Source organism: Morone saxatilis, unplaced genomic scaffold (genome assembly GCF_004916995.1).
Source record: "Morone saxatilis isolate NCDOM2014 unplaced genomic scaffold, NCSU_SB_2.0 Contig2, whole genome shotgun sequence".
Taxonomy (NCBI): domain Eukaryota; kingdom Metazoa; phylum Chordata; class Actinopteri; family Moronidae; genus Morone; species Morone saxatilis.
Genome location: NW_023339762.1, coordinates 8,338,707 through 8,364,466, shown reverse-complemented (window position 1 = coordinate 8,364,466; position 25,760 = coordinate 8,338,707). Strand labels below are relative to the sequence as shown.

Genomic DNA, 25,760 nt, shown 5'->3' with positions numbered 1-25,760 from the left:
GTTCCACCAGGTGAGCTACCAGGGATCAATTTGATATACTTTTAACGGTGCCATTTGTGTGTAAAAAATAAAGTTATATAAGTTTAAAAAGGTTGTCTTGATTTTGTCTGGAGGGGGGGGTTCACAGTGTCAGAATGTCAAAAACACCTGGTCTTGTGGATAATAAAAGGATATTTCTTTACCTGTCCGCTATGCTTGTTGGCTTGTCACCGATGGGTAGGAGCAAACCGCCCCACAATGAGGCAGAAAGGACCTGGAGGAGAGAGTTTAAGTGTTCAGTAAAGTTAACTCAGAATCACAGAAACAACAAACTAACCAAAGAAGTACATCAAGTTGTTTTTTAACAAAAATACACAATGTTTTTGGAAATTAATTATTATAACTGTTATATCAATAAACCACAAATAATATTTCTACATCCTCTAATTTATACTACAGTATTACTTGAAGGTCAACTACATTAAGTGCCTTTACATGAGATCATTTGCTAACATGAAATAAAAAATGTAGAATCTCACAGAGTCCCAAAAGAGTGTTTTGTTGAGCTGGATCTCAAAGTCCTCCTTCAGGAAACTGGCATCTCCCCCAGTATAACCAGCAAGTTCCTACACAACCACAAAACAAAACATCAACCTGGTGCACAGTTCACTCGTATTAGAGCTTTAAAAAAAAAAAAAAAGGCAGTGGCTAAGTGTTAAACAACAAACCTGATGGATCTTCAACAGGCCACCTTTCCTGGGAAGGATGGAGGAGTTTCTGGTGTCGATGACCATAGCATGCTGTAAAACAAAACAGCACCATTCACACAACTACTGCAAAGTACTGATTTATTACTGCAGTGTCCTATTAGATATTCAGTCTTTTTCAATGATTCACCATAACCCAAATCCACCACTCACTATCACCGCTATATATACAAGTTATGAGAGTTTGTTGTGCAAAATGTTTTGAAACTGACTGACTCAAGAACTGGATAACAGCTTTGCCATGAATTCTCTGACAGAAGACTTCAGGAAACTCCAAAGATATTTTAAATCCCATAGTAAAATCTTCAACGTAAAACATGAGACAAATACCGAGAGTGAGGACTTGAGGGAATGGCCGCTCTCCTCCCGGACGGCAAACGAGGCAGTGCGGGCCAGACAGCCCAGCTCTCTCCACACTCCCTCCCACTTCAGGGTTTGGCTGGTCTTCCACACGGGGAACTGTGGGTGGTAAATTGGTATAAAAAAAAGACACCAGTTTCTTAGTTTTATTTGTACAGATCTCTTGCAGTAAAAAAGCTAGTTATCTCCTTACAGCATGTGAAAAATAATTGGCAGGCCTCTTTCAATATCCATCCATATATGGTAAGTAAATGTTAGTGCAAGACAATCGGTCTAAAACCAATCCACACAGCTCCAGTCCACAACTGGACTTTATTTTGACACCTTATATGATTCTTTTCAGCTCATTATGTGAAAATACATCCTACATGGGTTAATTCACTTCATCCATGTGCAAGGAGACAAGAGAACTAACAAAATTGACCAAATAAAATTGAAATTTACGCTCAGTTCTGTGGAGATGCCTCGATCCGTCTCCCTCAGCGAACTCCATGGAAACTGACCTGTTACTTTGTACACGTTTAGTGAGATACTAAAAAAAAGAAAAGAAGAAATGTAAATACACTGCGAGGATTCCTTTGTGATTATAAAATATATCAGTCCATAGTTACTGCACAGAGTGTACCTCCATAAGACCCAAATCTAAAGCTGAAGTACCAGGAGAGTCATCTTATATGCCCTCATTCTCCAACCTCCACCACCACGCTAACATTTACACATGCATACCATGTGAATTTAGTTTTTGACGTTGTAAATATCTTACTTGCGTTCAAAGTGACCTGGTTGGGGTTTGAAGAAGGACAGGCCATATGACGTCTCTTTGGTCCCATAGGAGAATTGGAAGGTCATTTTCTCCGCCCGACCAAATACATTGGGTAACTTCAGGCCCAGCACCTGAAATGAAAGCAACTGAGGTTAATAAACTAATAAAAACATCAATGTAAAAGACATTTGAACTCAATCTGTGGCAAAAAATAATAAATGCATAAAAAAAAAATAAAACATACATTTAGATTTGGGTCAAGCTGAATGATAAAATGATCCAGTGGCATTATACTAGTGCAGTCAGCTGAAGTCAGTATTAAAAACTATCTTTACAGAAAAAAATTGATAAACCAGTGTATTGAAGCCAGTGCAGTATGACACTATGATTAAAACCAGATCACTAAGTAGATGGTGACATGAGGTCATCATCATAATACTCACCATGCTTCCTTCATTGTTTCCAACCATGGTGTTGTAGCTGCCTGTCATCCGTCTCAGCTCAGTGACTTCAAATGTCACGTCGAGGCCATTAGGAAGAGCATCCTCACCTAAAGCATACAAACAATGGTTTAACACCGAAAACGAAATATGTATGTATAATAAATTGTATAATAATAAACCGTGGGGGGCCGTGTCGTGATTTGTAATACCTCGTGATGTGTCAATAACAACTTCAACTTTTCTGAAGATACCGAGGCGTAGCAGCTTCTGTCGGGCTTCATGGGACTTTCGCATCACCTGCACAACAAATTGAACCATGTGTTGCTGGCAGGGACGGCTACTCACAAGCATAAATTGATCAAGTATTAATTAGTACAGCTGTATTCACATGCACCTACATCAATCAAGTTCTTTGCCCGAAACACTCCTGCAATTTCGTAAGTCAACGCATCCTCCTTGGTTCTTCCGAGCCCGTCTATGTGCACTCGTTGAACAACAACCTAAAAAACAGGAGAGACAGAAAACTACTGGAACATCCACAACAAAATACACTGTAATCATTCATCATTAGCCAAATATTATGATGCAGTTTTTCCACCTATAAAATGACTAAAGCTGCACTTTCAAGTGGGGGCCAACCACAAACAAAGTGTGAGTCCTGTTGAGAGAGTCTGGTGAAATTATTGCCTGGACCAAAACAAATCTTACATCCTTGTTTTCTAGAACTTCCTGCTTTGGCTCCTGCTCAATATCTGGAGCCTCGATGTCGTCAGCTTGAACTCCGAGCTCTGGCCCTTGCATGGGCAGAGGATCCAGGCTCTGTAACACAAAATATAATACAAACAATATAATCACAATCAGAGTTCATACCGTGTTTTACCTATCAAATCAAGAACATAATCTGATTGTGCTCATTTATTATTCTCCACAACAATAAAACACCCAGCAGCAGAGTAGGGCTGCAACGAATGATTTTTTTTCTATTTCTATCATTTGATCTGTAAAAAAGTGAAAAATGTCCATCAAGGTTTCCCACAAATGATGTCAGTTTACGACAATATAAAACAGAGAAAAGCAGCAAATCATCACATTGGAGCTGTCATAAGAGAAAGATAAATTTTTTTGCCTAGAAACATTATTTAAACTATTAATCAGTACTCCTGACTAATGTTCTCTCAATCTAGGTATAAAATGTGACATTTTGTCATTTAAAAAAAGTATTCAGTTTTACAGAGTCTGGTCAGTGACAAGCCAATCTCATCATCATATCTGCTTTGGGAAAATGGGAAATGTTTAATGGGGGGGTGGGGACTAGACGACACATAAACAGAGGGTCAAAATCAACTAAGATTTTATTTATTTTACAGATCTTCAGAGGTCAAATGAAGTGTGATATGAGGTTGCAGAAAACATAGAAAGCTTTATATTTTTCTTTACTGTTCATTTTAATTAGGTAGCTAACAATAATATTCATTGATTTACTCTGGTTATATTTTTTGACTAGCCTGGCCCTGGCTGCAGCTCTGGAAAGAATAAATGGATAAAGAAGCGACAACACTAAGATGCAAGTGTAGTAAACACAAGCTGTTTACTAGGAGAGCTGCCAGTAGCGACAGTGAATGAAGCACCCACTAGCATCTGTCACTTACTACTAATGACTTGTATCTAAATACGCCTCTGGTTCTATCTTTACCTTTAACTGTGGCGTATAAAAAACTCGCTGCCATGTTCAGCAGGGAAGTCATTCAGTTTCTTATCACAGAGCTGAGTGCCTGAGCATTGTTGGACCTTGTTGAATGTACAGTGTGGGCCTTTTTCTTGCAGCACAGCAGCCGCTCTGTCAGATAACTCACTGAACACACAGACAGGTCAAAGTCCTAGCTAACATGTTCACCAGCTTTCGTCTTACCCTGGCATGGACGGTGCCCATGCTGAGCTCCGTAAGGCGCTGTCCCGGTAAAATATGGGTGAAACTGTGTGTGGAAGAAAACAATAACTAATTTAACCTACAAGTAACCGGAGGAAGGCGACGAGGCTCCGTATAAGGAGACGGCCATGTCACTTCCTGACCACGCCTTCAGCTGGTGCGCATTCAACACAGCAACGCTGCAAAATGAGACAATGTATAACCTAGTTGAAAATAAATGTATACGGTATTATCACTATTTCTACTACTAATACTACTATTCTTACTGTTGTGTTAATAAATTACACTATATTATATCGTACTATCATTTAATTCATTCACAATAAATACTACTTCTAATACTGCTAATAATAATAATAATAATTTTCATTTAATTAAATAAAATGAAGAACTTAATTTTGTATTCAGATAGAGATTATGATTGTCAGAGATTATCTCATATTTTAATATGTCTTTCAGGCCTGTTTCGATGGTTCTCCTGATAAAATCAATAAAAACTGTTCTTTTTATGTCTTATTAATCAATTTTACTGTAAATAATTTGGGTATATATATATTATTTTTTACGTTTTTAAAGGGAACTACGTCCTGAATTTTATTATGGAACCTTGTGTTGTAAAACAATACTTAAAATCTTGTATCCTTGAATGTGTTTATGTATTACTTGAGCTGGGCAGCCTCAGAGATAATCCCCAAGGTCACACTGAGGAGTAAACAAAAATATCTTCAATGAAAGCATATAAAATGTATATTGTATATATGAAACATTATTAAACTGAACAATGATGTGGGATTAAAAGTAGAAAGTGACACTTATGCAGAAGATGTAGACTTTTAATGCATCATACCTGTTGTACTCTGTTATCTTAGCTCTTAATAAACAGTTGTGTCTCATAACATCTTGCACCCATACGTGGTGCAATTACTTGAGGCATGGCAACTTGCAGTTTTTAGAAGAAATTCCACAACAATAAACACATTTTTGTAAAAAGAAGAGCAAAACTGTGCTTAAACTGAAACTGTCTGAATCAAATTACATATTAACATGAGCAGTTTATTTACAATACTAAATACATCTCCACATAAAGCCCAGTCCCAATGACAACATCCAAATACATATCAACAGTATATAATGGAATAAATAACACATCAGCTGAGAGGAAGAAAACAGAAAAGTTCACAGCTGTTTATATGTTGCTGAGCATCTCTGCAGGCCTCGAGTCCTGTAACAACACAATAACAACTAAATGAGAAAAAAATTACCATAATAATATAAAGATGTATTCAAATGATTGTGACTATTGTCTTTGTCGTGCTGTTTAGATTTTACAAGATCTTACGCTTCTGTTTTGAAGGTCTCATAGAATATTCTGTCTTCATTTACACCTTCAGGACTTTCATTGATGTGTTTTATTCCCAGCGTGGTCAGAGCTGTGGGAAAAAGGCTGTGATTAATATTTGTTTGTCCAGTGTAGTTATTCTGAGAAAAAAAATTATATACAGAAGTACTGAATTAATACCTGACAAATAAATGCATTAATATATTGTTTATTATTTGTTTGGGTGATCGTAGCATTATGTTTTTTAATATAAATAACAATTATGTGTTTAATTAAACTGGGAGTGTGTGCATTGTCTGCCCAGGAAAGTCTAAGGGTCCATGTCCTGTGCTCACCCTGCTTGTACTGAGCAAAAGTGATATATTTCTTTTTGGCAGGGTCCAGTATCCCAAAGACTGAAGCCAGGTCGTCGTTGTTGAACAGAGTTGGTCCTTTCACGCCATTCTGCTGAGAAAACTTCTGCTGTTTCAGCTGCTCAATAAGAAACTCTCTGGGATTCTCTGAATGAAAGAAGCAATCACAATTAATCACTAATATTTAGGTGCACATATTGTGTTTATGGTAATAAAGATTAAACAACAGTATAAAACCTAATATGAACTGATATATAACTGCTCTTCTATTGAAATATACATGTAACCAAATCAAAATATACAAGTATGACAACATTGGGTTATGTTTTGGTTATGCTTATTACACTGTATTAATCCTATTTCCATTATTTCCATTATTTCCATCCTCTTCCCATCTAGCAACAGTAGTTAATGCTAAATAAAGTATAATTTGTTCTTTGCCCAGTTATCTGCAGGTTTTTGCAGGTTAAAAATAAGACTTTTTGAGACCATTATAAATACAATTTAAGACCTTTTTTACGTCCTTACTGGCAAAAAAGTACAGAGGATAATCGGTGTTGGTTTCATGTAAGTTAGTTATAGTTGTTATAACATCAATAATACAGGTTTTTCCCAAAAGACACATTAAAAAAAGATTGAAAATGCAACTTTTCACAAGTAACCCTAACTTCATTAATACAACGAGACTCGTCAAAGTCATATTTAAGTATTTAAGACATCGTCAGGTCTAAAATCCTGTTTCAGCCCCTGCGGACACTCATTGTAAAAAGCTAGCGTTTGTTTATCACCTTGTAGGCTACATACATTATAAACAATAAACAATAAACAAACTCTAACCAGGTCTGTAAAAGAAGAGCATGCTGGTCAGGTCTTGCAGGAGCTCCATAAAGTTGTGTCTCTGGAGATAATCAGCAGCGTCTCCTTCACTCCGAGTCGCCATCTTTTCCACGTATCCTTTGTTTACACTTGTTGCTAAGATACGCCAACATCCAACGGTTGAGGCGCGTCACTCGCTGACGTAACGAAGTGACAGTAGAGCAGATCTCAGATCACCTCGTGGTCAAACATGTACGGATCGATATCTTCATTACAGCCGCACTAAACTGTTGCTCTTCAGAAGTGGTGAATCTTATTTTATAGTTTATATTGTTTGATGGAGAGAAACAAGTTCCTAGAGCCACGTTGACATTACAGTCCAAAACCCCAAATATATTATTTACAACGACACAATACAGACAAAAGAATAACATCTTAGTTTGTTTTAGAAGCTGGAAACAAAAAATGTTTTGTAAGTTTTGCTTGGTAAAATATTTTCAATGATTAATCTGTATGCCCATTGTTGAAAACTAAAATGTATCACAAATTACTGACAAAGGTTTAGTTTGATTTTGTTTATATCAAATACAATTTATCTGCTAGGGGAAAAACAAGATTGTACATTTGAATAGAATAAATTACTGTGTGTTCACGAAGCATTCTCTTACATATTTAATCACTTGTAGGCACATTCAAAAGGATGAAGAGAAGTATAATGGTTAACAATGGTTGTAGAAACCAAATGATCTTGTTCCAGATTAGATCCATATCCCAAGAAGCCAGACTCCGACATTGTAGCATTTCTTTTCACTTCACTTAGTCCCAAGAAAACACAGATTTTCCAGACATGCCTACTGCAGGTGGCAGCCTCGAGCTGTTGGACATAGTCTGCTTGGTTGAGTGTCCATCACACAGAGGATGTATAATTCCCCATCAGTCCACCTTTTGTTCTGCTTTAAGCTGCTGCAGTGCAGCAAGAGCTTCTTCTTTGGCTTTGTAGCCCAGCAGTTCTGTCTGAAGCTCCCCGGGCTTTGGTGGCGTCTCTGGTATACTCTGGAAAATAAATCAACAGTAAGCACTGTTAAAAACTCTTAAAGATGAAAGATGGGGCCTGTCTGGTTGAATGGGATTGTATTATTTTTCCCCTGCGTAATTATGATGATATGACATCACATTAACATATTTTCATAAGCTACACTTATCTTTCACTGTTGATTTAAAACATCTACACAGACATTCTGGCTTCAGTATCACCTCAGGTTTCACAGTATACCATTATACAGTGTGACCATAAACCCATCTTTGAGTAAAAGCAACAATTTTACAGCCTAATTATGGGAAATTCAGGAAAATACTAACAAATATAGTGTGTGTCATTATATAGCTGAAGCTATATAGCAGCACATACTATATTCTGTGTAATAACAGGAGCATGCTACAGTGACAGCCAGTTGTACAGTATGTACATCGCCGGAGAAAGACTTGTTTGTATTTTCAATATTCTTCAAAAAAACATGTAAATAATCATCATAATAATGCATCCCAACACAGTGCAGACACGTTTATTGATTGTATCTACAGGAAACACAGCTACAGTGAACAAAAGGTTAATTCCGTCCCTCACCAAATCAGGTAGGTAGTACTGGTGGACAGCTTGTGCTCCTGCAAACATGGACAGTAAACTGGCACTGAACATCCTCAGGTACCGAGGCCAAGACACACCGGCTGGCATCTGCACAGAGAGGAAGAGATCAGCAACCAGATCAAAATGATATTCCAGAGTCAAACATGATATAAGATCTTTCTTGGTAAATGAAACCTGGTATTGTCTGTTAAAACAGCAACTTCATGCCTCATAATCAGCACACACCTGAACATTATGACAGATTACATTGAATACTGTGATCCTACATATACAGCTACTGTAAGTATGCGTTATGAAGTGAAGGTCACCATTATAATATCATATATAATATATGTGCAGGTACACAGTAAACCCAGGGACTTGGAGGTTACTGTCAGTGTGTGTTAGTCCTGTAGCGACAGTTAGCGGGGCTAAAAGTTTAACAAACAGAAAACGAGACAGAGCAACAGACATACATGAGGCTAGGAAGTCCTTACCTTGTTTAATTCACTGTCACTACAATAACTGGCCGCAACGTGAAGCTGGTTTTCACCATTTTAAACCAAACTGTGTCATTGAGACACTGCTGCTGCTGAGCTAACACAGAGATCGCTGTAACGAGTTGAGACCTCTCACTCTGTCTCTGTTCACGGACGCACACAAATGTTATGTTTCCCGTCATCTTTTCCTGCGTTTGTAGACTCCGCTTTTGTGATTAAATTAGTGGAGGTGGATTTTAATAGCTTTAAAAGCTTGAATGGAAAAACAACAACTCTTGCTTTCTTGGTTAGGCTACACCTAGCTTTAGCTTGGATTTTCTTTCCTTTTGTTTAAGATCTAAACGACGCCAGCCACATTTAGCGTGCTATAATATGTGTTTCCAACTAACATTGTTGTTGTATAAAGCTGTACAAAACAAACAAAACAACTAAAACACCACGTTGGATGATCTAGAAGGGTAAGATATGAACTTTTCACCGTTTGTGTGTATTTGAACGCGGTCCTGTATTCACCATGGAGTGATAAGCTTAATGAAAACACACCATCTTTGGTCCATAACTTCTTCTACGGTGTAAAGTCGTGTTGGTGCTTTCAGACATACAAGCTCTATCGCCCTCTAGCGGTAGCTTGTACGAACTCATAATAATAACATATATATCCCATGCGTATTTTATCTTATAATGTGCAGTTTTCTAATTAATTATCCACTGTTGGTTTTAATAGTATAAATGTGTAAACTGTGACCAAGCACCCTAATGATCAGTGTGACCCGTGCAGTTCAGCTCACAACCAGCAGGTGGCGGTAAGCCTTCACTCAACCGGAGCAAAACGGAAGCGTTTAAATGGTCTTTGTTTTGGGAGGATTCCCTGCTCCCCGTCTCCTTATTTGAAAACTAAAGAACAAAATGTATGACAGGTATGTTAGTTTGCTCACACACCTTTATGTTTCGTTAATATAGAGGTCGCTTGCGGTTTGAAGATAGCTGCTGGACTGCGTAATGTTGTTAGCGTACTGATAGCTCAAGCTTCTTGTAGCAGCGTCCATCCGTCTTCTTTGTGCCAGCAATGTACCGTATGTGCTCTAATCTTCACACAGCTCATATCTCCAGTGTGTATTAATGCATCTGTCAGCACAATGAATGTTAATTTATTCAAATAAGTCAACAGTTAAGATGGAAGAAAACCAGTATACATCATTGACGGTTCCTACGGATTATTTTCAGCAGTGGTGAGTTGGTGTTGGAGGTGGCCGCAGGTCCTGGGAAACTTCTCATGTTATCTGCTTGACGTCTTCATTTACATGCATGAGAAGGAGACAATTGAACAGCATCTGACACACAACATCATGCATATCTACACACTTTATATTTAGGCTTGTAGCAGCTGATAGTGTGATTATTAAGGATAATAACGTGTCAAAATGTAAATATATGCCCTACAAATGGGAAGGTGACTCATAATGTCTGATTAATAATTAATCAGATATACCCTCATTTATAATTAAAGTATGAAATAATACATGTACCAATTGCCATTTTAATTTAACAATATGATGACACATTTAAATGTATATTTCTTAAAATGCTGACATGTTACTACACTATCCAGCAGTTATTACACCATCGCTTGCTACAGGCTTCATAAACACACCTGCAGAGGCTCTTACTCAGCCTGTTTGCCAACTGTAGGATGGATACAGCCTGAAAAGGAACTTTTTTCACATGTTCGACCTGTAGTTGACTTCATATCAATCACAATCACAATGTTTTTTGCAAGTCTTATCAGTTTTGTTTGTATATCTTCATTCCATTCCGGTCAGCTTTACCTCGGCACACATCAGAGTTAAATGTCAAATGACCTATTTGTGGGTGCAATGAGCGAGTCGAATGGCCTCGACAAAGCAATGAGACATAGCTTGACATACACACTCATGCAGTGAATGAAATGCAGAGAATACAAACAGGTATATATCAGCGCATGTTTGTTTGTAAGTATTGTGTCTTGTAAGTTTCTTCTCACCCACTTTTCCACACACACCCCATTGACCGCCAGACATAATTTGTCTTCTCTCGCTGTGTCCGGACCCGGTTTGGTTTTCTTCTTTTGCGCACATTTCCTCTTCCTTCTTTCTTAAACATTCCTCTTCCTTCCTCCTTCCTCCTCCTCCTCCTCCTCCTCCTCCTCTCTTCTTCTCTCATGCTGCCTCTCTTTTCTAGGTACCAGTCCAGCCAGCAGCACCCCGAGGCTCAATATGTGATGCCCTATCACAACATGGGCCATTACACAGAAGGTCCCAGAGACGAGCCTGTCATGGCCGAGCTGTCTGTCCACCGGGAGCCGTCTCTGTACCAGGATCCCTTTTATCAGAACCACCTCTCGGCCCAAAATCACTACCAGGAGCCGGCCTATCAGCAGAACATCAGGGAGCAGCAGCATCCGTCACACCTGCACCACCCTCAGCATCAACATACAATACAGCAGCATGAGACCAGTGTTCACCACCAATCTCAACCGGCTGGTCCACCTCAAGGTACGGGAGAGATTATTGATCATCGTAAACCCAAAATGTTCTTTTTTACTCATATCTACTGTATTTATATATATATATATATATATATATAATACTAATTGTAGTAGTACATCTGTTAGTGTATACTATATTTTGCTACACTAAAAAGAAAGAGAGTGCCTATCTACGTCACTGCCTGCTGCTTCTCGAATTACTTCTCCTGTGAATTCATCAGCCGGTGTCTTTGTGTTGTCATCAGTCATACCTGAACACGTTCCTCCTCTTCTGTTTTAGTTGTGACGCCGGTGAAGAAGAAGAGAGGCCGGCCCCCTAAGCAGCAGGCGGAGGAGGGCAAGACGCAGGAGGAGGAGGATGAGATTGAGGCGGCCAAAAAGGCAAAGAGGGCTCTCAACCGCTTCAATGGCATGTCAGTGGCTGAGGTTATGGCCAAAACCTTGCCTGACGTTATTACCTACAATCTTGACATTTTGATAGTGAGTTATTTACTGGGGACCTATTAAGAATTGATGTGTTTGTTTATTAGGATAAGTAGTGCATTGGTACTACTGTGTGTAAAAACATTTACACACAGCGTGTCTATGTTGTAAGGTTTCCGTCATGAAAAAAAAAACTGTAATTTCAAGGTCTGTTGCCATGGTAACGTCTTCATTTTTCTCCTCAGATTGGAATTAACCCAGGACTATTGTCAGCCTTCAAAGGACACCATTACCCAAACCCAGGAAACCATTTCTGTATGTTGAAATTAAATTTCATTACTGACTACAGGGAATACATGACAGTGTTCCCATTAACTTCCTCTGCCCTGTTGGATCCACCATGTGTCCATCATTATAAACTCATTACCTAAAATCCAAGTAGAGAAATCAGGGTGCGCAACGATTTCATGAGCTTTTTAATATGTTTCGCCTCTCAAGAATACTTGTTGTCACACTGTGTCTAGTATAGTATATATATTATATATAATATAAAGTATAGTTGTTCTTTTCTCTAAAGAATCTTTTACATGTGTAATAGTAGTCTTTGGTTTTCCTTTATATCTTGTTCCCTGTTACTTGTTATGCTGGTAGGGCAGCCAAACATATTTGTTGTTTGTTGTTGTCACTTTGGCAGCTCCAGTGTTAGCACATCACTTTTACAATATAACATTTTATTGCTTGGCCAAAACCATAAAACTGAATTATGCTGGAAAACAAACCTGCATATTGTCCAGCTGTGTGTGCTGACGTATTCCTGTGGCTTCAGTACAAATGCAATAACTAAAGAATCTCTTAACCTGTTAAAAAAACAAATCTGGGTCCAGTGTTTTGAAAATGTATTTTGTGTGTCTCAACAGCCACTTAATATCACCATACCATAAAATGGGTAACTCTTCTTTCTTATCCAGGGAAATGTCTGTTTCTCTCTGGTCTAACTGACGAGCAGCTCAACTACATGCATGACCAAAGCCTGCCTGAGAATTATAGCATCGGCTTCACCAACATGGTAGAGAGGACCACCCCTGGCAGCAAGGACCTCTCCAGGTGAATAGAAAGAAACACATTCATTCAGAATTAGTGCATTACACAGTGAGGAATGGATACAAATCACCATTACACTGATGTAATCCAGTTCGTCCTTTGAACCAAACATAGATAACATTTTGCTGGTTTTATGTTTTTGTCTCAGTAAGGAGATTCGTGAAGGAGGTCGACAGTTACTTGACAAGCTGCAGAAGTACAAGCCATTAATAGCTGCTTTTAATGGAAAAGGTAAAATAATTAAAACACTGAAACTACCTTACTGTAAGTTTACTGATAGCTTATTCATAAAGCCGTTAGGTAGGTTTCACAGTGTGTGGACATTTGTTTATTTTGGCAGGTATTTATGAAATCTTCTGCAAAGAGACATTTGGTGTGAAGGCAAAGAATCTGGAGTTCGGTCTACAGCCCTACAAAATCCCCGAAACTGAAACGGTATGTTGAAACAGTTGCTTGATTACTCTTAAGATATACTCTACAGTACAAACAACAATCCTCATGGTGTATTTCCTTTCACCTAGGTGTGCTACTTGATGCCATCGTCAAGCCCCCGCTGTGCCCAGTTTCCCCGTGCACAGGATAAGGTACATTTCTACATCAAGCTGAAGGAACTGCGAGACCAGATGAAAGGGCAGGTACCCGGCCACGAGGTGGAAGAGACAAAGTACTCCTTCGATCTGCAGCTAGCTAAAGGTAAACTCTACAATCCCTTTAGCTGTATAGTTCAGCTATATATACCTGCTCATTTTCTGAAACATCTTGTACAGACATAGCTGTGTTTACAGACACGTCTTAGATGAAGATCTAACTCCTTGTTGTTGCGTTTGTTCCGCAGAGGATGCTAAGAGGATTGCAATCAAAGAAGAGCAGGTGGATCCAGAGTATGAAAGCTGTAGTGGGCCGCATGACGACGCCAAGCAAAGCAGCAACACCCCCAACTAAAAGAGTCCGAGGAGAGGTGAAAAAACAAGCTTGTCTGCAGTAGCACACAGGTAGCGTAGTTACCATGTAGTTCTAATTAAATTTAGATGGAACTAGATGGAATGGGACTTATTTTTTATTTATAAATATAACAATTAATAGTTTGAGGTGCATATAATGTAGTAGTTGTAAATAATGTCTCCGAAACACTGTGACTGATTTATCTAAAGCAATTCTAGGTCCCAAAAATTATGGTGTGAAAAGTCGTCGTCACGAGTGTTAAAGGTAACCTGTGGAGTTTTTGGACATCAAGTAGCGCTATAGAGTAGTTTTTCTATGAGTGGATCCCCGTTTTGTGCGCACAAGCTATACAACTATACATATTGCTGCCAATTGTGACCGAGATATCTTGCAGTAATGCACCAGCAAAGGCTAGTAAAGAATCCAGATAATTTTTTGTTAAAGAAAAACAACTTGTGTGTTACCAGGGAGGAAATGCATTTACTGTGTTTTTCAGACCTCAAGAATACACACAATCCATTTTGGTGAGCAACACTGAACTTTAAAATAATTGTGTTTTTGTTTCCAAGAAAACTCCACAGGGCATCTTTAAGGTTACACAGTTTCCAGTAAATTACATAAAACACACAAAACAAGTGGTTTCTAGAAATGAATGCTGAACTATTACTACTAATATGTATTGGTTTATGACTTACAACTGTCTTCCTCAAGCAGCAAAATCAATCTTTATTGTGGTTTCTTGCAGAAACGGACATTGTAGGCCAGTCAGCGGAAAACATGGAATCACTGCAGCTGGAGATGTTCGCTCAGCATACCAGATATCAGCTGTACTAGTAGCATGAGGCATCAATGAGGGAACACAACCCTCTGATGACACCACAAGAGAAGAGGAGTCATACAGCCTCTGACGCATCGCAATGACGCACAAGGGAGAAATGCCCACAACGGTTACATTTTCTAACTCTCACACAAACGGTGCATGTTTTTGGTGTAATTTTTTATCACTATTTATTGCATTTTGTATGGTATGTGTGTCCAGTGACTTATTTTTGTATTTTAAAAGAATGACATTTTATGATTTATCAGCTGTATAAATAGGTAATTGTACTCTGGAATTTCTAATCTGTAATTACAGAGTTATTAAATCTCTTCTAACGCTGGCACATTTTCCGTCTCATTGTTGTAAGTTGTTCATGTGAAGCTGTAATATATAACCTGTAATGTAAGGAAACAAAATGTCTGGTTACTCTTGGTTGGTCCCCAGGCGTCGCAGTGACTGCCCTGAATTTCCATGCATGGATCGATACAAGATAACTTAACTTTAACCCAGTACAATTAATTAAAACAATTATAAATCTAATTTTCAAAAATAGGGAACAGTATAGTATAGATACTTTCATATTTTCTGTTGTAAAGAGGTCCAACACATTAAAAGGATTTAAAGATGAACATTGGAGCCTTTAAACTGTGTAAGACGCCACAAAAGTGTGTTTTAGCAGTTATTAACGTTATTTTTCTTTTTATTGATCATGTGTTAAATTCAATACTGGGGGGGAAAACTGCATGCCCCATAGTCACGATGCAAATAACACACACACGCTGCACAAACACACAACCCTTTAAACATTACAGGCAGCCAATAGGAACAAACCTAGCGGAGTTTAAAAGTCGAGCAGCTCATACCAATGCTAAAATAGGTGAGTACCGTTTTGTTCGTTTTCGATTTTACTCTGCAGTTAACAGCACAAACACCATATTCACACAGGTTTATTGAATAAGAGGATATACAACTCAACTAAATCTAAAATATGCTGCTTCATCGTTATTTTTCGTATTCATACTTTCATACGTTTCTTTTTAAACACCTACGACTGAGACTTGAGATCGTCCGGTGTCAAAGTTGACCGGAACACCGGCAGTGCTGTCACGTCTTTGTTGCCTCTGTTGCCCCTCGTATGTTGTGAATAGAAGAGCGGGATAGATGGAAAATAAACATTTCTCTTTACAGAAGGAACACAATTGAACCGTACCCACCACAGGTTCGTTAAAATCTTCAAATATCGGTGAACTAAGTGCTGTTTGTTTACGTTTAGGACTCCCAGTGGAAACCAAACCATTCATCCGTGCTCAGTTAGCTCCACAGCTAGCTGCCTGCTAACACTAGCTGCACTTGTGGCTACTGCTACTGAACTGTTGTTAACTAAAACCAAACCACTGGTATCTCGAGTACGAAACAGCCACAGTTGAAAGGAAGTAGACACAAACTCGTACCTTTCCCTGCCCGGCCCAGCAGTGTGTCTGAGATTGTGTTTTAAATGGCACATTGATGGCTGGATTCATCCGGGTTTAGCTTGTGAGGTAGCATAGCTATTGAAGAGGGAAGAGACATTTGAGCAGGTGTAGATGTTTGTTAACAGTACACCTACTGTAGTTGTACTTTTCATGAAATACTGAGTGTTTTTAATGTTTTAATGTGTAATCACCACCTGAGTTATCCTTTGTTGGTATTGTTTATGTTGTGGTTTATCTTTTGTTGCTGACTCCACAGTTTGTCTACAATGCCCTGGCACATGCATTCAGTTTCATACACGGCCACACTCTTTAATATGCCAAAGCACATGTACATGACCTAGCTATGTTTCCTCAACATCCATATTGATTTATTTAATAAAGTCAAACCGCCCAAAAGATGGAAGAAAAGCTGAATGGATCATTCCCTGTTGTCTCCCCGGAGTATCTTCAACAGTGGTGAGTCTTCCTCCTCACCACAATGTGGCCACACAGGAGTCCGATTATATCCGCAAGCCTCTGAATGGCAGTGTGATGAAAATGAAATGAAAGCATGTGCGCCCAGTTGCCCGTTTAACTTTTGTTTTGTCATTGTTTTCATGATATGCCTTTTGGTTTGTGCACCGTGAATGACTTTGTTTTAGCCCAATGGCATTTTACTGTGGTTTAACACAATGAGAGCATATTGGTGGTGGAGTATCTTTCCCATTCATATGACAGGAAGCTCTTTGATTCACTGACCACTGTTGACTGGGAACTAACAGTGTGGGGTTTTTCCGTGTGGTGTGAAAATAAGCACTAGGATATAGAGACAGATTACAGATACACTGATTTACACTGATTCCACGTTTTAACACCAGATTGACAGTGAACTCAGTTGCCAGTTTATTAGGTCCACCTTGTTAAAACTAATGCAACCTTGTACAAGAGAGCTCCAATACAGTTTCTAGTATTTAGTACTATCATTGACGTAAAGCTTCACAATCACCTCGCCGAGACGTTTTCAACTAAACTGGCAACTAAATATAGTTTTTATTCACTGAATAAACTGGTGATTTACTCAGATCTTATTAAGTTCTAATAAAGGAACACATCCTCTGTGAGGTTTAACGTACTCTCATTAATTGTAAGAGAATGTATCAGTTGCATTTATTTATTTTTTTTTAAACAAAGTCACTGATCGTTGCTGTGTAACACTCAAATACAGAAAATAGTTCAACCAAACCAAAAAGCACACAGCTTACACAACACACGGGTCTGACTCAGCTTTAACGCTGCAGCACACCCCACTGCCATTTCACTTGTTGTATTTATAATTTCCCCCGTTTTTAAAAGAAATATTCTTCGACCACAGGGTTCAGTCTGCACAGCAGTTTCAAGCTCTCCAGGCCCAATATTCAGGCTTCAACCCCAACCATCAGTTCCACTACCCGGAGGGGCAGGCGGGAGAGACAGCCATGGCACACATGGCTGATCCAGAACCCATGATGGATCAGCAGGAACCTGCCAACCTGGCAAAACGTACTATGATCTCTTTTGAATAAAATATCTTAACTGTTAATAGATCAGCATGCTTTTGGAGAAAAGCTAAGTTAGTGACAGCTTTGTCAAATATGTGTCTTTCTGAAATAATTTGTAGTATTTAGTTTGCATGACTTTGATGCTTCAAGACACTTCAAAAATGAAATGAAATAGAGTAATATGAAGTAAGATATAGATGAGCAAGAGTCTGTCAACAGTTCAACAAAGTGCAAGGACATGGTGACGGTTCAGACAGTTCTTCCTTATTATATAATCTCTCTGAACTTTTCTTGTAGCCCCAGCCAAAAAGCGAGGCAGACAAGCTCAACCCAAGGAACCCAAGGCACCCAAACCACCAAAAATCCCAAAGCCACCGAAGCCACCTAAGGAGCCAAAAGCACCAAAAGCCAAACCTGGTCCTAAGCCCAAGAAGGCCACTGAGGCTCAGGCAGATGGCAAGCAAGAGAAGATTGATGAGAGCTTCAAGAAGGTGAAGAGGAAAGTTGATCGCTTCAAGGGAATGTCAGAGGAGGAAGTCATGAAAAAAACTCTACCAGACCTGCTGGATTACAACCTGGACTATGTCATTGTAAGGTTCTTTGTCCATCTGTCTTACAACAGAACCAAACCTTGGTTTTTTGGAATAAATGTGAGATCGTAAGCTTCAAAAACATCTGCCACTTTGCTTTCAGATTGGCATCAATCCAGGACTGATGGCAGCTTACATTGGACGGTGGTTTCCAGGTCCTGGAAATCATTTTTGTAAGTTGTGTGACAAGAATGATTTTGAGTTGTGCAATAGTAAAAAAAAAAAAAAAAGGGTTCCTGTGCTGGTCTGCAAAAAAGAAATACTATAAGAGAGTGTATGATCCTGTACTACCTTTGTAAGACCCAGTTGTAGAGTGGGGACATTTCTTGTGAAGTCAGGTTATCGAGGTTCACATTAAATTACCTTGCTCTTCCCATGTTATAAGTGAAGATTAAGCAGGATGCTGTCACATGCTGTCAATTAATTAGTTTCAGAAAAATACATGTTTGTGTTGTGCCACAAGAGATGAATAACTGGGTACTGCTTTAATTTCAGGGAAGTGTTTGTTCCTGTCTGGATTTACTGAGGAGCAACTCAACCACATGCATGACACCACCCTGCCTGTCAAATACAAAATGGGCTTCACCAACATGGTGGCCAGGGCGACACCAGGGAGCAAAGACCTCTCAAGGTAGGCCTATAGTGTGAAGCGTGGCATCGCTTTGATATTACTGGAGCCATAAAATCTATATTTAGAGCAAAGTGGAAGCATCCTGAGCAAAGTTGTTCTGATACCAGTATCAGAAATTCCTCTGATACTGCCTACATGGTGGTATCAGGTATTGGCGTGTCCGTGCATTTTTTCCTGGGATAGCAAAGTCATGACTTGCCCTACTCTGACTCTGATAAAGGGTTTAACCTGAGCCAGGCCATACAACAATAATAGCAATCATAGAGGCTTAATAGTATACGCGTGTTAAATTATAATAATATACAGTGTACTTGTATCAGAATCGATATCGGGAACTGGAACATCTCTAAGTTCCAGTACCATGTTTTATTCTGAAGTTGGATGGGTAAAGAGGAATCATAATGACTGACTGTGTTAGGCTGAGATTCCTGTCACCTTTGAGATAAGAGTTTTGTTGTAACAATGTATTGGAACCATTTTTCTTTTGTTTTCATCTCTACAGTAAAGAGTTACGTGAAGGAGGCAAAATTCTTGTAGAGAAACTGAAGAAATTCAAACCTCTAATTGCTGTTTTCAATGGAAAATGTAAGTACTCTTCTACTTCAGAGCAATGGTTACAATAAAATAATTTGTTAATGTGAATTAAACTAATTTATTTCTGTTTTTTTCCCCCCAAGGCATCTATGAAATGTTCTGTAGAGAGATGTTTGGCAAAAAACCAAAGAAACTTGACTTTGGTTTGCAGCCACACACGATCCCCGACTGTGACGTGGTGAGCACCTGATTGCTTTGCAATTTCATTATAGACTCCTCAAATATTGATGAAAGACAGCCTCATTTTCCAAATGGGCTTCTCAAAATAGATGTATTCTGCATTTTACCCCAGAGACTAAATGGTCGTCTTATCTGTTCAGTAAAATCAATGGCTCAGATCAGTACTTGATAGAAATCGTAAATGGTGGTGCATTGTTATAAATTCTGTTAACATCTAAAATATTTGTTTTGTTTAAGACTTAAAAGCCCATAGCATTTTCATAAATCAAGAGTTGTCAGTTTAGAAAATGAACTGTAGGTATCATCTTTGAAGGATTGTTAAGACATTTATTTCTCCTGTACAGGCTCTGTATCTGATGCCTTCCTCCAGCGCCCGTTGTGCTCAGTTCCCTCGTGCTCAGGACAAAGTTCACTTCTACATCAAACTGAGGGAGCTCAGAGATAAGCTGAAGGGCATCCAAAAAAGCACTGATATTGAGGAGGTGGAATACTCGTTTGACCTGAATTTGGCAAAGGGTAAGCCCAGTCATGGACGGATCAACGTGTTTTGTTTTAAATCTCTAGATCCAGTCAGATCACGTCAGTCAGACATTCACTCTTCCCTTTTTTTGTCCATCATCAGAGGATGCCAAGAGGATGGCGATTAAGGAGGAGCAGTACGACCCTGGTTATGAAGATGCCTACGGTGGAGCATATGCAGAGCGAGGACCTGAAGGGGAGCCGGCCCAAACCCAGACCAACGGTCACTGTACATTCTCGTCTGTAGAAAACAGAGGTAACACACACAGTTGAAGCGGTTTAGTTCTGCAGAGTGTATCGTGCTCTTCGCAGTTTATTAAATCAATTTTAGGTTAATGTTATTGTGATTGTTAATGATCACCCTGATCAGCACGTTTTTGTTTATACAGACACATATTTGAACCCTCCTTAAGGTAAATAACTTCTGGATAAACCAAATTTCTTAGCCATGTATGCATCCAATACATTTCTTAATAGGGGTGCACTGATTGGTAAATTCTGGGCCAATAGCAATGTTTAAAACAACAATTTGGCCAATAATTGATGGTATTGATGCTGATTCCAATGTTATTTTGTTGTTATTTATTTACCCTTTTGTGACAGGGAAACAAAGAAATCTACAAAGATAAACATCTGAACCCTGTTGGGTAGAACTTGGTCTTTTTCTATTTTCATCCAAGATGTGAGACGCAGACCTAAACAGCCACTCCCTGTCCGTGCTGCCGCATGGAGTACATCGGTATTTGTGTGAAATTTGTTGTCAGGCAACACGGTCAAATATCGGCTGATACCTGTGTTTGGTGTTTCTTTTACAAGTACACACATATATGACAACCCTATCCTCTTACCGCTTCATAAGACCTCCAATACAATCACATGCATGGCCATAGCTTAGGATCGGTTTATTGCTATCTTGAAAATAATACTGTATATTTGTCAGACTTGTTACATTATTCTCAGCAGAGGGCTTCAGTCTGTGTGTTGTCTGTGTGTTGTCTGTCTACAGAAGGAGTACCTGAGGCAGCCACGTCACAAACAGCAGTAGGCCAGCTCCCGGACGGACAGTGGATGACCCAGTCCTTCGCAGATCAGATCCCAGACATCAGTGGTGGACCAAAGGGTGGCAGTGCATAAGGAAAAGACTCTTTTGTCAGGTTTTAGATTGTTTTCCTTTTTATTAGGGTCCGAGTGGGATATACACACATAGATGGACTTTTTGGAAATATTTTTTATTTCTTTTTGTTTGTGGTCTTGTATACATGTATGATGAGCTTCAGGGCAGTCTTTTTAAATATGTGAAATCAGGGACTTGACAATGATGCTTGACTGTCCTTGGAGAAGGTCATGTATTTAAATGTTTGTTTTGCCTTTTTACTGTACTGTACCATACTGCACATGATGCAGTAATTGTAAACATTCACGTCTACTGTTTTGACAGTAGATAAAACTCCAGATAGTTATTTTATGAGCTTGACTGATCAGTGTGAGCCTATAGGATCCTCTGTGTGAAGTGAGGATTCAGCTAGCATTAATGTTTTACATTCATGGTGCTATGAACTGACCAGACTCAACATGGAAGTTGGAAATTCCACACGAGGAATTTCTGACGAGCCTTTCAATATAATGTTACAACACTCAATGAGGTTTTGTTTTAATCTTTACTATTATCACTTTTTTGCTTTAGGAATTTTAGAATTATGTTTTGTATGTTTATGAAAATGTCATTCACAAGGAATTTTATGAAACATTTGTCCATTAAAATGTCCTGATGATGCTTTTTCTATATTATTCGATTAACTTTCATTCATTTTAAGTGTCATACAGCACAGTGTTGTGGGTAAACAGAGTACAGTGAGGATAACGAGGTGTTATTTGTAGAGCTGCAATGATTGGTGGGTTAATCGATTAGTAATCCACTATTAGATTAATTGCTAACTATTTTGATTGTTTTTGAATTCTGATTTCAGCTTCTCAAATGTGAATATTTTCTGCCTTCTTCAGTCTTCTGTATGACCGTAAACTGAATATCTTTGGGTTGTGGACAAACCCTGGGCTTTGGGAAACAGTGATCAACATTTTCACCATTTTGTGACATTTTATGGACCAAACAACTAATCGATTAATCGAGAAAATTATCAACAGATTAATCGATAATGAAAATAATCATTATATACCAGCCTTTACATAAGAAATGACAACAGTTAAAAGTGGAGCCCAATGTAAAAGAGAAGGGCTGACATGCAACATTAACATGGTTTGCTCCAAGATGCATCAGCAGAGGTAAATGAACATGTTAGACATAACGACAACATCTTATCTCATGACCAAACTAGCTGACTTTTACATATCTTTAAAAGCCTTTGAATTAAAGATGTATTTGCTATTAATGAGCTCTTAAAAAAAAATTCACAGTTTTGAATTTCAGCGCAAGTCCGTTAGAAATCAACATACTTTAAAACATATTTTACACACTGCCTCAAAAAAACTCTCCAAACATTGCGGCATGTTACTGCCATGCTATACTAAAAACAAAACACCACCATTCACTTATGGAGTATTGCCACAGACTTGTAGATGTGATTGAGATGTCACATACTTGTAAGCAAGATAATGTAAAAATCATTCAGATTTTCATATGAATAAAAATACTTCCTATGAAAATCCTACTGTAACAAAAAAAAATCGTATTTGCAATACTACAAAATATGCGGTATGGTACACCACATATTTTTCTTAAGTGAACTTACTTAAAACTTGTTTTCTTATAGTCTAGATGAAAACCAGAAATGTATGCATTTAGCAGATAACTTTGCACTGAAATGAACACTGGTTTCTTGTCAACTCTTGAACTCCAAATTGAGTCTTTGTTGAAATTGCTGGTCACTGCTTTTTTTTTTCTGCCTGGTTTATGGTTGAAGAAGAGTCTATTTACCTCTTCGGTTTAAAGTCACCTTACCACATGCAGGTGTTTTATGGTTGGATGGACCTGCATGTGTCGAGGCGGGGGAAAAGAGGTCCGGTCGTTGTCCCAGTGAAAAGTTGAGGTCAAAGGTTTGATATTATTGCCCCTTTCTCTCTGAGTTAGAGGACTTGCCGCTGCTGCGCTGCTCTGGAAATGCACAGGAGAATACAAAGATGAGCATCATCAAAAGTAGGGTTTTCAGTTTACTGGTAAGTGTTAAAGCAGCAGTGGCAAAAAAGTATGAATTATTATTCAACGCACTTACCTGCTGGAGTCTTTGCCTCCGCTGCACCATGTCTGCCTGCAGAGATCTGTGGTCGACGTCAAAAGTCTGCAATTATATATTATATGCATTATGCTGCCACGAGAAAAGACCAATATATCAAAAATTGTTGATGGATTGATGTGAAGTGACAGTTATTCTCTTGCTTCATCCCCTTCCTCTCTGCTTGCATGATCAAACCGCTTTACCTTTTGGTGAGTAAGACAGCCAGCTCGATGGGCAGCATTAAGAGGGTCAGCAGATACATAACCACTTTCACTGGAAGGAACTTGCCACCATCCTGATCGTCCCTGCACGCCACACACAGCACTGAGACACACACACATACACATACACAAAATGTGGACATCAGGGGCATTCATTATTCTCTATCCCAGTCTGTGTATTCTGCCTATGGCCATCGAACCTTGAAACTAACTTAACCCTTTGTTTGACTTGCAAACCTGTGGCCTGATTATTAGGAGCCAGTCCCATTTGTCCTCCTTACCTTTCTTGAAGCTAACTGGGAGGTTCTCTTCGACTTTCAGATCCAGCCACCAATGATCTTCCTTATGAGGGTTTTGTCCATTCAACAATGTCTTCTCTGTTTTAAAGGTCTCTGCCACAGAACTGGAGGGAAGATGCTGGAGTCCAAGCAGATCTATCACAGACATTTGACTACTAACATGTTTTGCTTCTGACTAACAACAAAAAATCAAAGGCTCAGTTGTGAGGAGGATGAAGGTGGAAGAGCTCACCTCTTTCTCTCAGGAAACGAAGAGCATCCATGTAGCCGTTGTGGCAGATCTCAGCCAGCTTCTGTCAAGAACAAGGTTTGTTTGCTCGTCTTTTAACTCAATACATTCGTGTTCTTGGTGTGACAGATGAGAGAAGTAGAGATTTTCCTCTGTGAAAGTTTTGAGTTAAAAAACATGTTTAAAGACTAGACTCACCTCAGGTTTGGGAGGGAGGAAGGACGTACAGATCCGATGCACATTTCCTGTGTTGACCTGGATGCTTATGTTGCCGTAGTGCACCTCGAAGAAGTTGAATGTACCCTCTCTGGGGCAGATGTCGCTCTCTCCTGAGAACGGGGCAAAAGTGATGGTGTTTCTCTGCTCGAACAGGGGCATGTTGTTGCTGAGGGCGCCGTCCACATAGTGCTGAGAGGAAGGAGAAAGGAAATAAATGTTGATCGAAGTCTCAGATGGCCACAAAAGATTCAAAATGATCAGCTTGCAGGGTTTGATAATGTAATGATTATTACATTATTTGAAACAATATTGATAAGACATTTAAAGAGGTTAAACTCCAGCAAGATTGCAGTTTTGTATGATGACTCAGATGGTCACAAGTCAAAACACATCTACAATAAAGTTGTTCTTAATAATACTACACTACTACTACTAATTATACATGTAACTAAGTTTGACTTGCAGTATTCAGATTTTTCTCTCCCCTATGCACCATGAAGTATAGGCAAACAGAAATCCCTCCTCAGATTTTTTTTACTCCTTTTTATAGGATTTAAAAAGATTATAGGGGGCTTTAAAGTAAAGAACACAGTACAATCATATTGTATAACCATTCCTTCTAATCTTTTAACAAAAACTTAAGTTAGAAAATGTATGGATCTCTACTCACCACTCCACGGTATGAAGGTGGGATGAAACCACAGTAAACAGGAAAAAAGCAGCTGCACGTGAGAACCTGTATGGGTAGACGATTCAGATATCAGACATTCAGCTGCTGGCATTTTGCTGGAATATTATCAGAACAGATGCAGTGAAATCAAACCAGGCTGCAAATTATTTCCATCCCTCTTCTACCTGAATGAGCTCCTCTCTGCTGTCAAACTCTGACACCAAAACGTTCTTTCCATCAGCCAGTCTGGTGAGGGACACACAGAGCTTTCCAGAGGCCCGGAGGTGGGCGTCTGCCGGAAGCTTCTCCAGCAGGGAGTGCCGAACAATACGCAGCAGACTGAAGGTAGGGTGGAAAACTCCCAGAGTGTGTTTCCTGGCCGCTTTCGCCATGGTCAAAACATCAACACAGAACTGCTCTGAGGAGGAAAATGTAGTAAAATCAGCCATGAATTACAGCTGCAGACAAACTGCTTCTTCTGTTAGAGCTCTGAAATGCATTCTGGGTATTGTAGGGAATCAGTAACTTTTTGATGATTGTTTCAGATGATTGTTTTTTTTACATCACTGTTCTTTCCTTGTTGTTGCTTTATTGCTGTAAGTAATTTGTATCCTTTCTACTGCGGATTCATGGCTGTCACATGATCAAAATGATGAATATATTATGGTGTTTTTTATTATTGTATTGTTATTTTATTTTTATTGTTAT

General features: G+C 39.0%; 6 protein-coding genes across 10 annotated transcripts in view; 2 read left to right on the top strand and 4 right to left on the bottom strand.

The window, feature by feature from the left end:
* Window positions 1-4,374, bottom strand: part of samm50 (SAMM50 sorting and assembly machinery component) — a 6,235-nt gene extending 1,861 nt beyond the window's left edge. For both annotated transcript variants that reach the window (XM_035665701.1, XM_035665702.1), the window contains exons 1-11: window positions 4,222-4,374; window positions 3,021-3,131; window positions 2,711-2,812; window positions 2,522-2,609; window positions 2,313-2,419; window positions 1,870-2,000; window positions 1,551-1,638; window positions 1,077-1,205; window positions 708-779; window positions 519-605; window positions 183-253 (exon numbers count right to left, since the gene is read on the bottom strand). In XM_035665701.1, the coding sequence (XP_035521594.1) occupies window positions 183-253; window positions 519-605; window positions 708-779; window positions 1,077-1,205; window positions 1,551-1,638; window positions 1,870-2,000; window positions 2,313-2,419; window positions 2,522-2,609; window positions 2,711-2,812; window positions 3,021-3,131; window positions 4,222-4,242 (1,007 nt within the window). In that variant the 5' untranslated portion in view covers window positions 4,243-4,374. The remainder of the gene's footprint in view (window positions 1-182; window positions 254-518; window positions 606-707; window positions 780-1,076; window positions 1,206-1,550; window positions 1,639-1,869; window positions 2,001-2,312; window positions 2,420-2,521; window positions 2,610-2,710; window positions 2,813-3,020; window positions 3,132-4,221) is intronic.
* A 689-nt stretch (window positions 4,375-5,063) lies between these two features.
* On the bottom strand, window positions 5,064-7,159 carry si:dkey-42p14.3 (EF-hand calcium-binding domain-containing protein 10). Its single transcript, XM_035664958.1, has 4 exons — window positions 6,769-7,159; window positions 5,914-6,078; window positions 5,579-5,669; window positions 5,064-5,461 (listed from the first exon to the last, which is right to left on the bottom strand). The coding sequence occupies exons 1-4, from the start codon at window positions 6,869-6,871 to the stop codon at window positions 5,416-5,418; spliced, it is 405 nt and encodes a 134-aa protein (XP_035520851.1). The 5' UTR covers window positions 6,872-7,159; the 3' UTR covers window positions 5,064-5,415.
* Window positions 7,160-7,307: 148 nt separating this feature from the next.
* cunh12orf73 (chromosome unknown C12orf73 homolog) lies at window positions 7,308-8,987 on the bottom strand. Its single transcript, XM_035664959.1, has 3 exons — window positions 8,869-8,987; window positions 8,372-8,479; window positions 7,308-7,800 (listed from the first exon to the last, which is right to left on the bottom strand). The coding sequence occupies exons 2-3, from the start codon at window positions 8,477-8,479 to the stop codon at window positions 7,681-7,683; spliced, it is 228 nt and encodes a 75-aa protein (XP_035520852.1). The 5' UTR covers window positions 8,869-8,987; the 3' UTR covers window positions 7,308-7,680.
* A 698-nt stretch (window positions 8,988-9,685) lies between these two features.
* On the top strand, window positions 9,686-15,136 carry LOC118330433 (G/T mismatch-specific thymine DNA glycosylase-like). 3 transcript variants are annotated; one of them, XR_004796831.1, is made up of 10 exons: window positions 9,686-9,788; window positions 11,089-11,402; window positions 11,676-11,875; window positions 12,064-12,133; window positions 12,787-12,922; window positions 13,068-13,150; window positions 13,260-13,354; window positions 13,441-13,612; window positions 13,755-13,911; window positions 14,607-15,101. XR_004796831.1 is itself a non-coding variant. In XM_035664955.1 (10 exons), the coding sequence occupies exons 1-9, from the start codon at window positions 10,012-10,014 to the stop codon at window positions 13,859-13,861; spliced, it is 1,266 nt and encodes a 421-aa protein (XP_035520848.1). In that variant the 5' UTR covers window positions 9,804-10,011; the 3' UTR covers window positions 13,862-13,877; window positions 14,607-15,135. The 3 variants fall into 3 exon arrangements, 1 of the variants encoding a protein (XP_035520848.1); XR_004796830.1 differs by lacking the exon at window positions 9,686-9,788 and adding an exon at window positions 9,804-10,100 and having other exon boundaries at window positions 14,607-15,136; XM_035664955.1 differs by lacking the exon at window positions 9,686-9,788 and adding an exon at window positions 9,804-10,100 and having other exon boundaries at window positions 13,755-13,877; window positions 14,607-15,135.
* A 626-nt stretch (window positions 15,137-15,762) lies between these two features.
* Window positions 15,763-21,967, top strand: LOC118330432 (G/T mismatch-specific thymine DNA glycosylase-like). 2 transcript variants are annotated; one of them, XM_035664953.1, is made up of 11 exons: window positions 15,763-15,900; window positions 16,535-16,609; window positions 17,505-17,671; window positions 17,968-18,260; window positions 18,364-18,433; window positions 18,756-18,891; window positions 19,394-19,476; window positions 19,569-19,663; window positions 20,010-20,181; window positions 20,288-20,440; window positions 21,191-21,967. In XM_035664953.1, the coding sequence occupies exons 2-11, from the start codon at window positions 16,551-16,553 to the stop codon at window positions 21,316-21,318; spliced, it is 1,356 nt and encodes a 451-aa protein (XP_035520846.1). In that variant the 5' UTR covers window positions 15,763-15,900; window positions 16,535-16,550; the 3' UTR covers window positions 21,319-21,967. The 2 variants fall into 2 exon arrangements, with proteins under 2 accessions (XP_035520846.1, XP_035520847.1); XM_035664954.1 differs by lacking the exon at window positions 16,535-16,609.
* A 101-nt stretch (window positions 21,968-22,068) lies between these two features.
* The window catches only part of LOC118330434 (patatin-like phospholipase domain-containing protein 2), a 4,513-nt gene continuing 821 nt past the window's right edge, over window positions 22,069-25,760 (bottom strand). The window contains exons 2-9 of the mRNA XM_035664956.1: window positions 25,238-25,470; window positions 25,053-25,118; window positions 24,362-24,571; window positions 24,167-24,227; window positions 23,917-24,069; window positions 23,618-23,738; window positions 23,412-23,477; window positions 22,069-23,293 (exon numbers count right to left, since the gene is read on the bottom strand). Coding sequence (XP_035520849.1) covers window positions 23,266-23,293; window positions 23,412-23,477; window positions 23,618-23,738; window positions 23,917-24,069; window positions 24,167-24,227; window positions 24,362-24,571; window positions 25,053-25,118; window positions 25,238-25,470 — 938 coding nt within the window. The 3' untranslated portion in view covers window positions 22,069-23,265. The remainder of the gene's footprint in view (window positions 23,294-23,411; window positions 23,478-23,617; window positions 23,739-23,916; window positions 24,070-24,166; window positions 24,228-24,361; window positions 24,572-25,052; window positions 25,119-25,237; window positions 25,471-25,760) is intronic.

Excerpts from the sequence above, each read along its gene's own strand:
- si:dkey-42p14.3 (XM_035664958.1), bottom strand. The coding sequence starts at position 6,871 with ATGGCGACTCGGAGTGAAGGAGACGCTGCTGATTATCTCCAGAGACAC. Across the intron at positions 6,079-6,768 it reads GCTCTTCTTTTACAGACCTG|AGAATCCCAGAGAGTTTCTT; the intron begins GTTAGAGTTTGT and ends TCTTTCATTCAG. Across the intron at positions 5,462-5,578 it reads GAGACCTTCAAAACAGAAGC|GACTCGAGGCCTGCAGAGAT; the intron begins GTAAGATCTTGT and ends GTGTTGTTACAG.
- cunh12orf73 (XM_035664959.1), bottom strand. The coding sequence starts at position 8,479 with ATGCCAGCCGGTGTGTCTTGGCCTCGGTACCTGAGGATGTTCAGTGCC. Across the intron at positions 7,801-8,371 it reads AGTACTACCTACCTGATTTG|AGTATACCAGAGACGCCACC; the intron begins GTGAGGGACGGA and ends TTTATTTTCCAG.
- LOC118330433 (XM_035664955.1), top strand. The coding sequence starts at position 10,012 with ATGTTAATTTATTCAAATAAGTCAACAGTTAAGATGGAAGAAAACCAG. Across the intron at positions 10,101-11,088 it reads ACGGATTATTTTCAGCAGTG|GTACCAGTCCAGCCAGCAGC; the intron begins GTGAGTTGGTGT and ends TCTCTTTTCTAG. Across the intron at positions 13,613-13,754 it reads CGATCTGCAGCTAGCTAAAG|AGGATGCTAAGAGGATTGCA; the intron begins GTAAACTCTACA and ends TTTGTTCCGCAG.
- LOC118330432 (XM_035664953.1), top strand. The coding sequence starts at position 16,551 with ATGGAAGAAAAGCTGAATGGATCATTCCCTGTTGTCTCCCCGGAGTAT. Across the intron at positions 18,261-18,363 it reads ACAACCTGGACTATGTCATT|ATTGGCATCAATCCAGGACT; the intron begins GTAAGGTTCTTT and ends CTTTGCTTTCAG. Across the intron at positions 18,434-18,755 it reads AGGTCCTGGAAATCATTTTT|GGAAGTGTTTGTTCCTGTCT; the intron begins GTAAGTTGTGTG and ends CTTTAATTTCAG.